At 34.6% G+C, this 15485-nt stretch overlaps 1 protein-coding gene across 2 annotated transcripts in view; it reads left to right on the forward strand.

Annotated features, from left to right (window-relative positions):
• EEA1 (early endosome antigen 1) overlaps positions 1-15485 on the forward strand; it is a 145696-nt gene that overhangs the window by 111129 nt on the left and 19082 nt on the right. For both annotated transcript variants that reach the window (XM_028148559.2, XM_028148560.2), the window contains 4 exons: positions 1017-1156; positions 6501-6831; positions 8419-8520; positions 10948-11142. In XM_028148559.2, coding sequence (XP_028004360.2) covers positions 1017-1156; positions 6501-6831; positions 8419-8520; positions 10948-11142 — 768 coding nt within the window. The remainder of the gene's footprint in view (positions 1-1016; positions 1157-6500; positions 6832-8418; positions 8521-10947; positions 11143-15485) is intronic.

Below are 15485 nucleotides of genomic sequence, written 5' to 3' on the forward strand. Positions count from 1 at the left end.
ATCACCCCTAACTGCCCTCCCCTGCTGGCCTAGTCGCCCCTAACTGCCCTCCCCTGCTGGCCTGGTCACCACTAACTGTCCTCCCTTGCAGGCCTGGTTGTCCCCAACTGCCCTCCCCTGCTGACCTGGTCATCTCTAGCTGCCCTCCCTTGCCAGCCTGGTTGCCCCTAACTGCCCTCCCCTGCCGGCCTGGTTGTCACCAACTGCCCTCCCCTGCAGGCCTGATCGCCCACAACTGCCCTCCTCTGCTTGCCATCTTGTGGTGGCCATCTTGTGTCCACATGGGGGCAGCCATCTTTGACCATATGGGAGGGGCCATCTTGTGTGTTGCAGTGATGGTCAATTTGCATATTACTCTTTTATTAAATAGGATATATATTTATATTCAATATTTAAATGTTTTTATTGATTTTAGAGAGAGAAGAAGGGGGGGAGAGAGAGAGAGAGAGAGAGAGAGAGAGAGAGAGAGAGAGAGAGAGAGAAAGAGAGAGAGAGAAACATCACTGTGAGAAACACCCATTGGCTGTCTCCAGCACACCCCCTACTGGGGATCAAGCCTGCCACCCAGGCGTGTGCCCTGACAGGGAATTGAACCAGTGACATTTGGTGTATGGGATGACGCTCAACCAGCTGAGCCACATTGACCAGGACAAGGATAATACATATATTTTAAGTAGGCCCATATGTGAACGTTTTATTTTTTCATACTTGAATTAATAATTTATACTCACTATAAGTACAATTATTTTAAGTTTATTATTTTATTCAGATAATTTTAAAAAGTAAAAACTTAGTGACTATCATGTGTAAAGCCTGCTGCTAGCTCTTCTGGAGGATTTCAAGATAAATGGCTCCTTTTCTCAGTAATGGCTTCAGAATGTATTTTTTACTTAAGTATTTTATGGCTATTTTTGTGTGTTATAGCAATACCAATTTGAGTATAAAACAAAAACGTTATAAATATTTAAAATAATTTTTGACATTAAAATGGTTACTATGTTATATTTTTTCCATAGAAACTAGAAGCTGATACTCTTGAAGTCAAAGTAAGCAAGGAGCAAGCTTTGCAGGATCTACAACAGCAAAGACAGCTGAACACAGATTTAGAGTTTAGAGTCACAGAATTGACTAAACAACTAGAAATGGAGAAAGAAATGTAAGCTTAACTATTTAAGGGGGAAGATTATAATCTAAGTATTATAATTTATAATCTAAATTTAATTTTAAATTCTTAAAATTTAATTTTGCCATCACGGTGCTTCAAGATTTAGTAAATGTTTCTCTGTGTTGATTCTATAAACAACTAGTATTAATGTAAATGAAAAAAATAAGGCCATCATAATATGGTTAAATTTACCTTCACTAGTAAGGACTGAAAAGTTGAGTTATCTAGTCTTTTTTTAGCAGTAACGTGGTACTCATTTCTCTGGATTAAAGCAGTTATTTTGAGTTGTTCATCGATTTGCAAAAATTAATGTAAAATAACAAATAGAGTGGTGTTTAGATATAACCACCAAAGAGCAGTCAGGCTTTTGCTTTGAGGCACTGTGCCAAATAGGGAGTATATATACTTTATTCTAAGAAATTATCTATTTTAGCTTTAAGATGCATTTTCACAAATTGTCTATATTTATGAGCACATTTTAAAACCTTTTTTTTCCCTAGTAGCTTTGCTTTACATTTTTTGGTTTTATCTTTCAATGAATAGAAGTTCTAATTTTTGTTTAAATTCAATTTGTAATTTTTTTCTTTTATGTTTAGTGTTTTTTTCTAAGAAATCTTTGCTATTCCCAGGCTTTATGAAGAATTGTCTTATGTTTTCTTCTAGAAGCATTTATTTATTTTTATTTATTTTTTTAAAATATATTTTATTGATTTTTTACAGAGAGGAAGAGAGAGGGATAGAGAGTTAGAAACATTGATGAGAGAGAAACATCGATCACCTGCCTCCTGCACACCCCCTACCGGGGAGGTGCCCGCAACCAAGGTACATGCCCTTGACCGGAATCGAACCTGGGCACCTTTCAGTCCGCAGGCCGACGCTCTATCCATTGAGCCAAACCGGTTTTGGCTCTTCTAGAAGTATTTATAATTTTGTTTTTTACATTTAGGTCTAGGATTTACCTTGAATCTAATTTTGTGTGAGGTCTCAGGCAGGGGTCCAGGACCACCTTTTCCTCCTTACATTAAGTTGTTATATTAACATTTGTTGAGAAAACATTTTCTCTCCCCTTCAGTGGCCTTTGTCAAAAGTGAGTTACCGAATGTATGTAGGTTTATTTGTGGACTCCATTCTGTGCCATTGGTCTGTAGTCTATATCGTATCCTGACACCAGTACCATCCTATGTTTTTTTTTGCAGCTTTGTGGTAGATCTTAATATTAGGTTGTATCAGTCCTCCAACTTAATTTTTTTTTCAAGATTGTCTTAACTCGTCTAAATTCATACAGTAATATATAAAAAGAATGACAGCTCCTCCATATAAATTTTAGTATTAGCGTCCATTTCTACAAATAAAATTATTGGGTTTTGATTAGAATTGTAGTGAATCTGTAGATCAGTTTGCAAGAATTTAACATTTGAACTTCATTGAGTCTTCTAATCCATGAACATGGTATATCTCTATTTAGGTTTTCTTTAATTTCTCTGAGCAACATTTTATCATTTTAAAAATAAGGATTTTGCATATCTTGTTAAATTTATTTCTAAATATTTTACATTTTTCAATGCTATTTTAAATGGAATTACTTTTTTAAATTGAATTATCTAATTGATTGTGAATAGTACAAAATGCAATTGAATTTTATAGATTGACTTTCTATCCTTTAACTTTGTTAAATCCAGTTTCATGTTTTAATAATTGTTTTGTATAAAATTTTCTAAGTAGACGATCTTGTTATCTGTGAATAACAATAGTTTTACTTTTTTTTTCTCCAATCTGCAGGCCTTTTATGTCTTTTACTTGACTTATTGCTGGCTGACACCTCCAGTAAAATTATAAATATAAATAGTAATAGTGGACATATTTGCAGTGTTCCCAATCTTAGGTGGGAAAATTAAATAAGCTCTCTTCAATTTAGAGGATAGCTGTAGGTTTTTCCTACATTCCTTTATCAAATCAAGATAATTTTCTTCTATAAAGAAGGATTTTCAGATTTTTTATCAACTTCTTTCTCAGCATTTTTGATAACGATCATATGTTTCTTCTTCTTTATTCTGTTATATAGTGAATTACATTAATTGATTTAAAAATTTTAAACCAACCTTGCTTTCCTGGGATAAATCCCACTTAACCATCTTGTTATTTTTTTATATATTGCTGTATTTAACTTGATACTATTTTATTTAGAATTTCACATGCATTCATGTAATGTTCTTTTAATGTCATTGTCAAAGTTTTGAAATAATGGTTATATTGTTCTTAAAAAAGGGAATTCTGCTTTCTGGAAGAGTTTGTATGAGATGGATATTATTTATTTCTTAATAGATATAGGAATATTTTTATTTTCTAATGTATTTCTTGGATCTGTTTTGGTAATTAATTCTTTTGAGGAATTTGTGCATTTCATCTAAACTTTAAATTTATTGGTATACTGCTGTTTATAATGCAGGGTGGAGCAAAAGTAGGTGCACCGTTGTATGTGAAACACAAGAGTTTATTCTTTTATTATTTATTAATTATTATAGTATTTTCCATACAAACAAATGTAAACCTACTTTTGCCCCACCTTGTATTATTATTTTAAAGTCTTGTAGGATCTGTAGTGATGTCTCATTATTCTTAATGTAATTTGTGTTCTCTTTTTTTCTTGATCAACCTAATTAGAGATTTAGAAATTCTATTAAAAAAAAACTTTTAATTTGGTTTTCTTTGTCAGTTTGCTATTTCATTTATTTCTCTTCCTATCTTTAGTGTTTTCTACCTTAGACTTTGGGTTTAGTGGTCTTCTCTTTATAGCTTCTTAATGTGAAAGCTTCCTTGTGGCTGTCTACCTTTTATAGTGTTTTTTTTCAGCTCCTCACCCCATTTGCTTTTTGTCAATGATAGATGTCAGATGACTGTAGATGGTAGTTATATGTCTTATTCTAATAAAATCAGTATAGTATGAGTTTTTCAATAGGTGGAATAAATTATCTTGATAGAGTTTATCCTTTTTCTCATTTGCACTAAGTGCTCAGTGGGTTCATGACAGAATATAAGGGTGGTTAATTTTTTTTAGGGTCTTTAATTTAAAAGATATTGGGATCCTAAAATGTTAATCGATAAATGAAATTTCAAATGTCTTTGGTAGCAGAGAGGGTATGTGCCTCTGGCTGGACACATGCCATATAGCCATAAAAGTACTGAACTGAGACATCTTTCTTATTCCCAAGGTAGAGTTAGTCTCTTGCCTAGCTTGTCTTTGATGTTGGTGGTTGGATTGGATTTTCCTATGAGATCTTCAGTGGGCACATAACTCACCAGACTTTTGATGGATAGAAACAGTTTCACCCCATTCATTTGAATCTCTTCATAGGAAGGCTGTGAGCAGTCACACTTCAGTAGTCTTTATCTCTAAATGCCAAGTAGGCCACTCTGACTGAGTTGACAGACTTCATCTGTGTCAAAGGGATTAGGTTCCTTGACTCTCAGTAGTAAAATTGGAGGCTGAGAGCCTGGGAAAAGGACCTTCTGGGAAATTAAATAAAACACATCAGAATTAATATGTTGTTTCCTGAGTTCATGGTTTCATTCTTGTTTTGGAAGTGATGATGAAAATTTCTTGTTCTCACATCTAGTAAATTGGGTCCTGATAATTTAAATTTGAGGATATAGAGCTACATTTTGTGCCTCAAATGACATTTTTTCTCACTGTTAGCATCATAGTTTCCAATGCCTATGTATTTGGGGAGCACATCTTTATATCACCAACTGAATGGTTGGTTTATTACTTCTGGAACTCAGTTATCGATTCATAATGATCACTTCTGTGTTGGTTCTTGTTCTCTTTCCCAAGGCCCCTATAGACCTATGGTTCTTTTCATTTGTAATGGGCTTAATGGAAATGGGCCCATTTCCATTCTGTGTTCTATGCTCATGGTTAAGAACTCACTCAGAGGCTTCCACATCATATTGGGGTAGGAAAACCTTTTAGTACTAAGGTTTTCCTACCCCAATAAGAAATTCAAACGTTTCTTATATCTAGAGTGCTAGAAATGGAGGGCTGCATAAACATGTTTGGGATTTGCTTAAACCTCACCCCTGATCGAGGGAGTATAGGGCTCCCCTTTCTCAAGGCCCATCAGTATCTAGGCATTCAACTTTCTCTTCAACTCACAGTGGACAATGTATTTTCATTATTGTAGAGTTTAATGTATTTTCTAATGTCATTTGTGATTTCTTCTTTGATGCTTGGGTGATTTAGAAATATATATGTTGTTTATTTTCCAGCTGTTTGGGGCTTTTATAGATATGTTATTGATTTCTAATATTCTGTAAAATGGAGACTTTTCAAACTGTCTTATTTATGGCCCAATTTATGGTTTGTCTTATTTAATTTTTTATGTGTACATATGTGTTCTCTGCATTTTGGGGTAAAGTGTTCTATAAATATCAATTAGGTCAAGGTGGTTAATAATGTTCTAATCTATAATATTACCAGTTTTTTCCTCTGGTTATTCTATCACTTTCTGAGAAATATGTGGCTAGTACATCTTTTAACAACCTCTCTTCACCATATTACTGAATTTATGTTTATAAAGTACATTGGAAATGCATTCAAGAAATATTAGTACTTTGCATCTGGTTTTATTTTCACTTTAAAAAAATGCTTGATATTTAATATGTGTTTTTTGATGCATTTTATATATATGTATATATGTGTATATATAATTTTATTTCTTTTATGAAAATAATAAAAGCCTTTAGTTTAATTTTCCTAAAGCTATATCTATATTTTCTCATTATTGTACTTTATTCATTCAGGGATAGAAAACTTACGTTAAGGAACAAATAATAAATCTCTTGTATAATCTGCTAAACTCTAGGATTAAAGTAAATCATTTGTCTTTCCTCTTTGTTTGAAAAGAAATACTTCTTTTTTTAAATTTATTTTTTCTGGGTTAAAGTGTTTTATGTTTTCAAGGAAAGAGGCAAAGTTCTCTATGGCTTAGGGGATAACTCAATAAATAGGAAAGTTTCTGGCTATTATAGACTAGAGGGTCTGTTATATGCAGTTTTAATTTTATTTTTGATCCATTGTTGTGGATAAGACTGAATTAAGTCAGGAGGCTTGGATGGTATTGAGTTATTTGACTTGAGAAAAATCATCATCTGTTAAATGATCATAATATGTATTTTAAAGCATTTTTTAGTTATGTGATTTTATGACATTTAATTATTTTTACTTCTTAACTATACAAGAAAGTTTTAAAACTCAATAATGTTTTATTAATTTTAATGCTACCTTAGGGATGGTAAATTATGAATCATTTAAAAAAATTGTTTCTTGTCTATTTAGAGTATCCAGTACAAAGTTGGACCTACAGAAAAAATCTGAAGCCCTTGAAAATGTTAAGCAAATGCTTACCAAGCAAGAGGAAGAAAAAACAAATCTTAAAAAAGAAATAGAAAATTTAAGTCAAGATGCAAAGATGCAGCACAAGGAATTGAATAACAAAATTCAAACCGCAGTAGCAGAACTACAAAAAGTAAAGATGGAGAAAGAAACTCTAGTGGCAGAACTTTCTGCAGCAAAAGAGAAATTATCAAAAGTTTCTGATTCTTTGAAGAACTCCAAAAGTGAATTTGAAAAGGAAAATCAGAAAGGAAAGGCTGCTATATTAGATTTGGTTAGTTGTTTACATTTACTTTCTTAGGTAGAAGCGATTTTTTTTTTTAACTAAAATGTACTGATTTTTCTACTTAATTCACTGTTGACATTTTGTCCTATATTTAAATGATTTAAATAATTCTTATCAGGAAAGGAATTGGGATTGCTTAACCTGAGGAAAAGATATTGGCATGTGCATGTGTAATTTTTCAAAGACCCAGAGTTTCAATTGAATGTACAATCTTATTTTATTGCTAGTATGATGCGAGATTTGGGAGAGACTGAAGCAGGTTTGTCCTCAGAGACATTTCCACAGAAAATATAGCTACTAGTTGAAACATATCCGTGAAAGAAAAAAGACAAAAGACAAGAAAGAGCTTGACTCTTAATTCTGGTACTATAAACATTCTAATATTTATTGAGTACTAGAGGTCTGGTGCACGGATTCATGCACCCGTAGGGTCCCTCGGCCTGGCCTGCGCCCTCTCGCAATCCGGGACCCCTCAGGGGATGTCGGATAGCTGGTTTCGGCCCGATCCCTGCAGGCCTGATCCAGACAGGAGGGAGCCCAATCCCCGCAGGCCTGATCCAGACAGGAGGGAGCCTGATCCTGTGTGTTGAGCGTCTGTCCTCTGGTGATCAGTGCACATTATAGCGACTGGTTGTTTGGTCGGTCGCTTAAGCTTTTATATATAGATTCTAAAACTCTGGATAATACCATGTCTTAAAGATACCATAAAACCTACTTAAAATACAGAGAAAAAAAGTCTCACAGTCTTAGGAAATGCTTAAAGGGGAATGTATTCTCAGAAATATTTTAACCCAGAGTAACAGTGTAAGTAATATCCTTTTGTTCTTAAGAGTGAAAGTGTTTAGTAGTATAAAAAACATATGATACTAGTATGTTACTTTTATGTTTCTTTCTGTTTGGTAAAGTCATCTTTTATTTGTACTTCTTCCCTCTTAAATTGTGATTATTTTTTATTTATTGTTTTGATAATTACTGTTAAAATTGTTTTTTTTGCTTTCACTTCTTTTTTTTTAAATATTTTTTTTAATTGATTTTTTTACAGAGAGAAAGGGAGAGGGACAGAGAGCTAGAAACATCGATGAGAGAGAAACATCGACCAGCTGCCTCCTGCACACCCCCTACTGGGGATGTGCCTGCAACCAATGTACATGCCCTTGACCAGAATCGAACCTGGGACCTTTCAGTCCGCAGACCAATGCTCTATCCACTGAGCCAAACCGGTTTTGGCTGCTTTCACTTCTTGAAGCCCATTATTCTACCTTATAAATTACGTGACAAGTTAATTATAATTAATTTTGTGTTATAAAAACATTCTAAAATATTGTCTATATGTTATTTAAAACACTTATTGAAACTGTTGATTGATGATAGAAACTTTTAGCCTTTTCCTGTCTCTCTACTTTTATTGCTATAATATTTGCTTGTTTTTATAATTGAAATGGAAAATTCTATCCCATTTTAAACCACCAGTGATTCTAGTTTATTTCCTTGTGTGGATCTTAACTAAGCTTATAAACCAAACTTCGTATACTTACTACAAATATTTTCTGCATAATATAGTTTCCATTTTTTTAGGAAAAAACTTGCAAAGAATTGAAGCATCAATTTCAAGTACAGATGGAAAGCACACTTAAGGATCAGAATGAACTGAAAATGTCACTTGAAAAAGAGAAGGAGGTAAGATTTTCTTTTTATATAACATAAAATATGTAAAGCATAAAAGGCCTTTATGTTTAAAAAATATTTTCACATTGATGCTTAAATCAAAGGAAGGTTTATTTCTCTGAAATATATAAATCATATACACATAGTTTAAAACTATAATTTATGTTCTACCTCTTACTAAAAAGATTTAAGCTACTTTATAATAAAAGGCCCGGAATTGAAAATTATAATTAAAGATGGAAAATTGAGTCAACTAACTATTGAGTTATTAGATTATCTAAATTAGGAATTAGTGTTGTAAAAAAATCTTGATAGGCTTTCCATAGAAATGACTTTTTTAAGGGCTATTTATTTCATAGATATTTATATTGGTACATATGATATTGGTTGAATAACAATAGAGATTTTTTCTGTTGCTCTCTATCAAAAACAAGCAAATGAGTAAATAATTGGTTATAATATATAGTTGTAATTCTCTGAAGACATACCTCTAGCAACTAGAGTTCAGGTATGTAGCTTTCTAGCGATCTGAGTTGATAAAGTAGCAAAACCTACTCCTGACAAGTCTTTTAATATTAAATTATGGTGGCTTAGTGCTCAAGGTCTGAATCCAGATTGTCCAGAAATACTTACTGGCTTATGCCACTTATTAGTTATTCTGTCTTGCCTTGTTTTAGGCAGATTATTTAATTTCTCTGTGCTCCAGTTTCCTCAGCAGTACAAAGGGGCTAATAATAAGAATCTATTACATAGGAATATTGTGATAAATATATGGGTTAATACATTTTGAAGTGCTTAGAACACTGATTAGAATAAAATAAATGCTCACTCTAAGTTTTTTTTAAATTACTGGTTATCAAAACATAATCATCATTATTGTTACATTATCTGACCCCTATTTTACACAAAAATATTCCCTTTGCATTGAAAATAGCTGAAGCACCCATATGTAGTACTGAAACTTTTTAAAAAGTAACTTTGAATATGGTCAAATGCTCAAGTTAGGTTCTTAATGAAATATACATAAAACATTAAAACATGACTTTGGCTGGAAGTGTAGGAGATAGTGTTAGTTCACTTTGGTCACAGAGGAACCTCAATGTGATTTCTATATACGGTATCTAATTTTGAACAGAAATATATGCTAGTAGATTGTAAAAAAAAAAAGTAGTAGCAAAATATGTCCCATTTCTCTAAATGAAACTATTGTGTGGTGTGGTTTAGTGTCATCAGACGGATACTAAATGTATTTCCCAAAGCGATTTTAGTTTTTGTCATAGTTAATATGAAGTTATTCTTTCTGATTAACCCTGGGCAGCAGGCTCAGTTAGCATTTTGAGAATACAGTAAACCCTTAATTTTGCAGACCTCCATTTAACAGACTTTGGATTTAATGAACAAAATTTCTGGTCCATATGTCATATGTGAAAATTAACTCCCTATTAACTTTAAAATTCTTTTAACCAAAATTTGTTTTTACTTAAATTAACAGATTATGTTTTGTTATGAATTCACTGTTATTTTTAACAAATTTTTGTGAATGGGCCATATGTTGGAAAAAACACTGTAGTAATTTCACTGCAATAATTAAATATTATATATCTACAATTATGGTTTACATATTTAAATCTAAGAGTTACCGTCCATAAACACTGTTCAGCGAATGATTAGCACAGGATCACATTGCATCGTGCATGGTAATTGGTTCTGTTGTCACTTGGCGTGAATTTTTGCAGCACTTTTAATGCATGCCAACCAATGTTTCAATGTATGCTAAGCCACATCTCAGCCACTCGTGGTGACTAGTGAATGCACACATTTACTAGACCTATTCAGTATAAATTTAAAATTACAGTAATACATATAGAAAACTTTTCTGTGAAATTAAACTTTTCATACATACTTAATTTTAATTACACAAACATGTCTACATAAGTAAAAACAGATTAACTAATTTGTCAATTTTTTAACATACACATTAGGAAAAACTACTTTATTATATAATAGATTTTTCAGCTTTAATGGACACCCCTTTGCCCGAATTAGCCCGTTATATCAAGGTTTTTTTATGTTCTAGAAAGACAATAGATAGTCTAGCAATCTAAAGATTGATATTGATATTCTTACTTTCTGTGACACAAGGGAATACTTGTCTAGTTCATTTACAAACTCTATCCAAATACATAAATCATAAATTTAAAAGGAAGTTAGGATTAAACAAATATTAAAGATTAATCCAGTGTGTCATCTACTAGTGAATAGTTCAGTTATGAAAGCCCCATGAAGACAAGGATTTTTGTTTTGTTTTTTGGTTCACTACTGATTACCTGTGGCCAGTAGGCTCAGTAGTTTCTACCTAGAATAGTGGTTGGCAAGTAGTAGTCAGTAACTGTGTGTTTGATGAATAAATGAATGCAAACGGATTTTCTTTTCTTACAGACTTCTCATCAGTTGAAGTTGGAACTCAATTCAATGCAGGAACAAGTCATACAGGCCCAGGATAATTTAAAACAAAAGGAAAAAGAAGAACAGCAACTTCAAGGGAACATAAATGAGCTAAAGCAATTGACTGAACAGAAGAAAAAGCAAATTGAAGCACTCCAAGGAGAAGTTAAAATTGCTATCTCACAGAAGGTAATGATATGTTTGTTTACTTTTTCTGGGAAGAAAAACTATAATTAAGATAATATGATAACTAACACATGAATTGCAAAGAAGAATATTTATATATGCTCAGAATATTTCTAAGTTAGATGTGTAAAAGTACTTAATTATATGATTAAATATCTAAATCTAGATTCCTATTTACTTATAACCATTGTCAGATAATTCTTATTTAAAATTCTAGAATAAATCATTTTTCTGATATACATAAAAGGATCTTTTTGTAAAATAATATATAACACTTATTATAGGGATGATTAATACAACATTTCCAGTGTATTTAAAAGTAAATCATTCTTATTAAAGAGAATCACAAAATTGGATATAGTAAAAAAATCAGTAGTGTAGATTTTATGAAGTTACGATTATTTGATATTTTAAGTTGTCATAATGGTTTCTATTTCCAAACCTACTTTAATTTGTTGTTGAGCATCTATTTTCATTCTTAAATATGTTTTAATACTGTCTAGATCAAGAGTTCATAAAAATGGACCATACTTGATATTTTAACAAAATGAATTTTCCCTTACTTTTGGTATATTCATATTAAGTGTCCCATGGAGAAGAGAAAATTAAAATCACTACTATGTAGAAAATAATAAAACATGTCATATATTAAGTGGTAGCTGTCATATTACTAGAGGAAAAATATTAATTCTACAAATATATATTTTACATTGACCATAATTATAATTATGATTATGCTACTTTATAAAAAGAATAATTTTTATTTTATTTATTTATTTATTTTTAAATATATTTTTATTGATTTCAGAGAGGAAGGTGAGAGGGAGAGAGAAACATCAATGATGAAAGAGAATCACTGATTGGCTGCCTCCTGCACATCCCACACTGGGGATCGAGCCCACAACCTGGGCATATGCCCTGGCCAAAGAATTGAACCATGACCTCCTGGTTCCTAGGTCGACTCTCAACCACTGAGCCATACTGGCCAGGCTAAAAAGAATAATCTATAATAATAAAAGCGTAATATGCTAATTAGACTGGACAACCAAAAGACCTTCCGGACATACTTCCGGATGAAGCAGGGGCTGACAAAGCAGGGGCTGCGAGGGCTGAGGCAAGCCACTGTGGCTATGAGGGCCAAGCCCCTTGCATGAATTTCGTGCATCAGGCCTCTAGTTTTTAATAATACAAACAAGAGTAGACAAATTTTTCTATCAGTTTTTGTGTGTTATTATATATAATCATAGGTCAGGATATAATTATCATAATACATATTTTGTTATATGCTTTGATACCTTTTTATTTTTGGAAAAATGTTACCATCTATTTTATTTTATTTTGCTTTGATATCTTGATGTCATTTCTCCCCCACATCTATTAGTCTCATATCTGAGTATTCCGTAGATCTTTGTTTTTATAGCATCATAACTTAGTTAATAAAAAAATACTCTTTCTAGCACACTTTTGTTTTCATTAAATTATTGGTTACAATAAAATTTTTTTCAGATTTAAGATTAATATTGCCTATATTTTTCATGGCTTTACTACATGACACTTTAGGATTATGAGATTTACTAGAGGCCCGGTGCCCTGCCCTGCAGGCCTGGTCCCCCCAACTGCCCTCCCCTGCTTGCCTGATCACCCACAACTGCTCTCCCCTGCCAGCCATCTTGTGGTGGCCATCTTTGACCACATGGGGGCGGCCATCTTGTGCAAGGACGTGAGGGTCAGTTTGCATATTACCTCTTTATTATATAGGATGAGGGAGCAGGTATATAAAGAAAAAGAAAACTCTAGTAAATAGAGGCGAATGAAATAAAAACTTAAATCGAAATATAAGAAAAATTAGAATTAGTGGAAATTGTATCTGCCTTTCTAATGGAGCTAGCATTTGAACTGGGCCTTTGAAGATGATTATAATTTTGCAAGGTTAAGAAAAGATGGAAATCAGGCATTTCAAAGACAGAAAATAATATTAGCAAAGTTTGAACATTTAGTACATTAGCTATTGGAGTGCATGGTAAGTAGAGAAGTAAGGGGAGTTGAGGCCACAAAATTAGATGAATCCAAATCACAGTAGATGTTGTATAGTTATTTCCAATTAAAAGTTTTAATATTGGAGGACTAAAACTTTTTAATGAGGGAGAAATGTGTTCAGACCTTTGGTTTTGTTTTGTTTTTTGAGGAAAAAAAGGTATCAGTTTGTAAAGGATAAATTGAAAAACATTGACTTTTCTGTATTCTTTGGGGCTTTAGTTTTACTGCTATTAAAGCAATTATCAAACTGTTGACTTGATCTGTTTTGTTTTTTTATATTTTTATTAACTTCAGAGAGGATAGGAGAAGGAGAGATAGAAACATCAATGATGAGAGAGAATCATTGATTGGCTGCCACCTGCACCACCCCAACTAGGGATCAAGCCCGCAACCCAGGCATGTGCCCTTTAGCGGACTTGAACCTGGGACCCTTCAGTCCACAGGTTGATGCTCTATCCACTGAGCGAAACCAGCTAGGGCTGTTTTGTTTTTTTTAAATTTAACTTCCCCACTATTAGATTTGAGTTCCTTAAAGTCAGAGAACTGTGTCTTTTCACAAATAAACTATCACTATTTTTTTAAATGAATGAGTGAATCAATCTGACAGAGTAAAGATAACGAAGACCCAAATATAAGCCTGAAGGGCCATTGTGGTCATTGTTGAGACTTTGCAGAGGGCTTAGATGAAAGCTGTAAAAGTTACTAAGTAACAGTAGATATGTGAAAAATGTTAAAGAAAAGAAGCAATGTTCTACAAAAGAAAATGTGTAAATACAGTATAGTCTTCAACAAGGAAAAAGATGTCCAGGAATTCTTCATTATGAAAAATCTAAAATACAGGAAATGAAAAGGGAAGTGACATGAGATGTTACTAGATATTGTGTGGGGGAAATCAACCCATTTTCCTCTATAGGCAGTGAGCAACACCCTCTGTCAGTCTGCCTCCTTGGCTTCTATCCATCCCCTCTTTTCATTTCCCACTGCCACAGTCTTAGTCCAGGCTGTCTTTTTCTCTTTTCTGGACCATTACAATAGTCTCTTAGACATTTCAGGCTTTTCTACTTCAAATCTATTTGTCACTCATTTATTCAAGAAATATTACTATTTTATGCCGTGGCACAATTCTGGGTTTTAGAGATATAGCCATGAACAGACGAGGAACCTGTTCTCATAGAACTTACACTTTCTTGGGGGAAGAAACTAAACAAGGTGATGTACAAGACAGTGATGAGACAGAGTCCTATTGAAGGCTGGGTGATCAACAAAGCCTTTCTGAAAATTTGAGACAATATCCTATATAATAAAGCGGTAATATGCAAATTGACCATCACTCCAACACAAAATGGCCACCCCCATGTGGTCAAAGATGGCCACCCCCATGTGGACACAAGATGGCCACCATAAGATGGGCAGCAGGGGAGGGCAGTTTTGGGTGATCAGGCCAGCAGGGGAGGGAAGTTGGGAGGGACTGGGCCTGCAAGGGAGAACAGTTGGGGGGAACCAGGCCTGCAGGGGAGGGCTGTTGGGGGGACCAGGCCTGCAGGGGAGGGCATTTGGGGGTTACCAGGCCTACAGGGGAGGGAAGTTACGGGAGACCAGGCCTGCAGGGGAGGGCAGTTGGGAGCAACCAGGCCTGTGGGGGAGGACAGTTGGGGGCAACCAGGCCTGCAGGGGAGAGCATTTGGGGGCAACCAGGCCTGCAGGGGAGGGCAGTTGGGGAGGACCAGGCCTGCAGGGGAGGGCAGTTGGGAGGCACCAGGCCTGCAAGGGAGGGCATTTGGGGGGAACCAGGCCTGCCGGGGAGGGCAGTTAGGGGTGACCAGACCGGCAGGGGAGGGCAGTTAGGGGTGACCAGGCCAGCAGGATAGGGCAGTTAGGGGTGACCAGGCTGGCAGGGGAAGGCAGTTAGGGTTGACCAGACCAGCAGGGGAGTAGTTAGGCGTCGATCAGGCTGGCAGGGCAGTGGTTAGGGGGTGATCAGGCAGGCAGGCAGGTGAGCAGTTGGGAGCCAGCAGTCCTGGATTGTGAGAGGGATCCCAGATTGGAGAGGGTGCAGGCTGGGCTGAGGGACACCCCCACCCCCACCCCATGCACGCATTTTGTGCACCTGGCCTCTAGTACAAAATATAAAGGTCAGGAGAGACAACTAGTGCAAAGACTTCAAGGCTAGAACAAGCTTGATATTTCTAAAAAGAGAAGACTAATATAGGTTAAGTATAGTGGGAGAGAAGAAGAGTGATATGGGGTGAGCTCAAGAGAAGTAGACAGGGACCAAAGCATATACATGCAAACATGTTGATTATAAAATA

Source organism: Eptesicus fuscus, chromosome 7, assembly GCF_027574615.1.
Source record: "Eptesicus fuscus isolate TK198812 chromosome 7, DD_ASM_mEF_20220401, whole genome shotgun sequence".
Classification (NCBI taxonomy): Eukaryota; Metazoa; Chordata; class Mammalia; order Chiroptera; family Vespertilionidae; genus Eptesicus; species Eptesicus fuscus.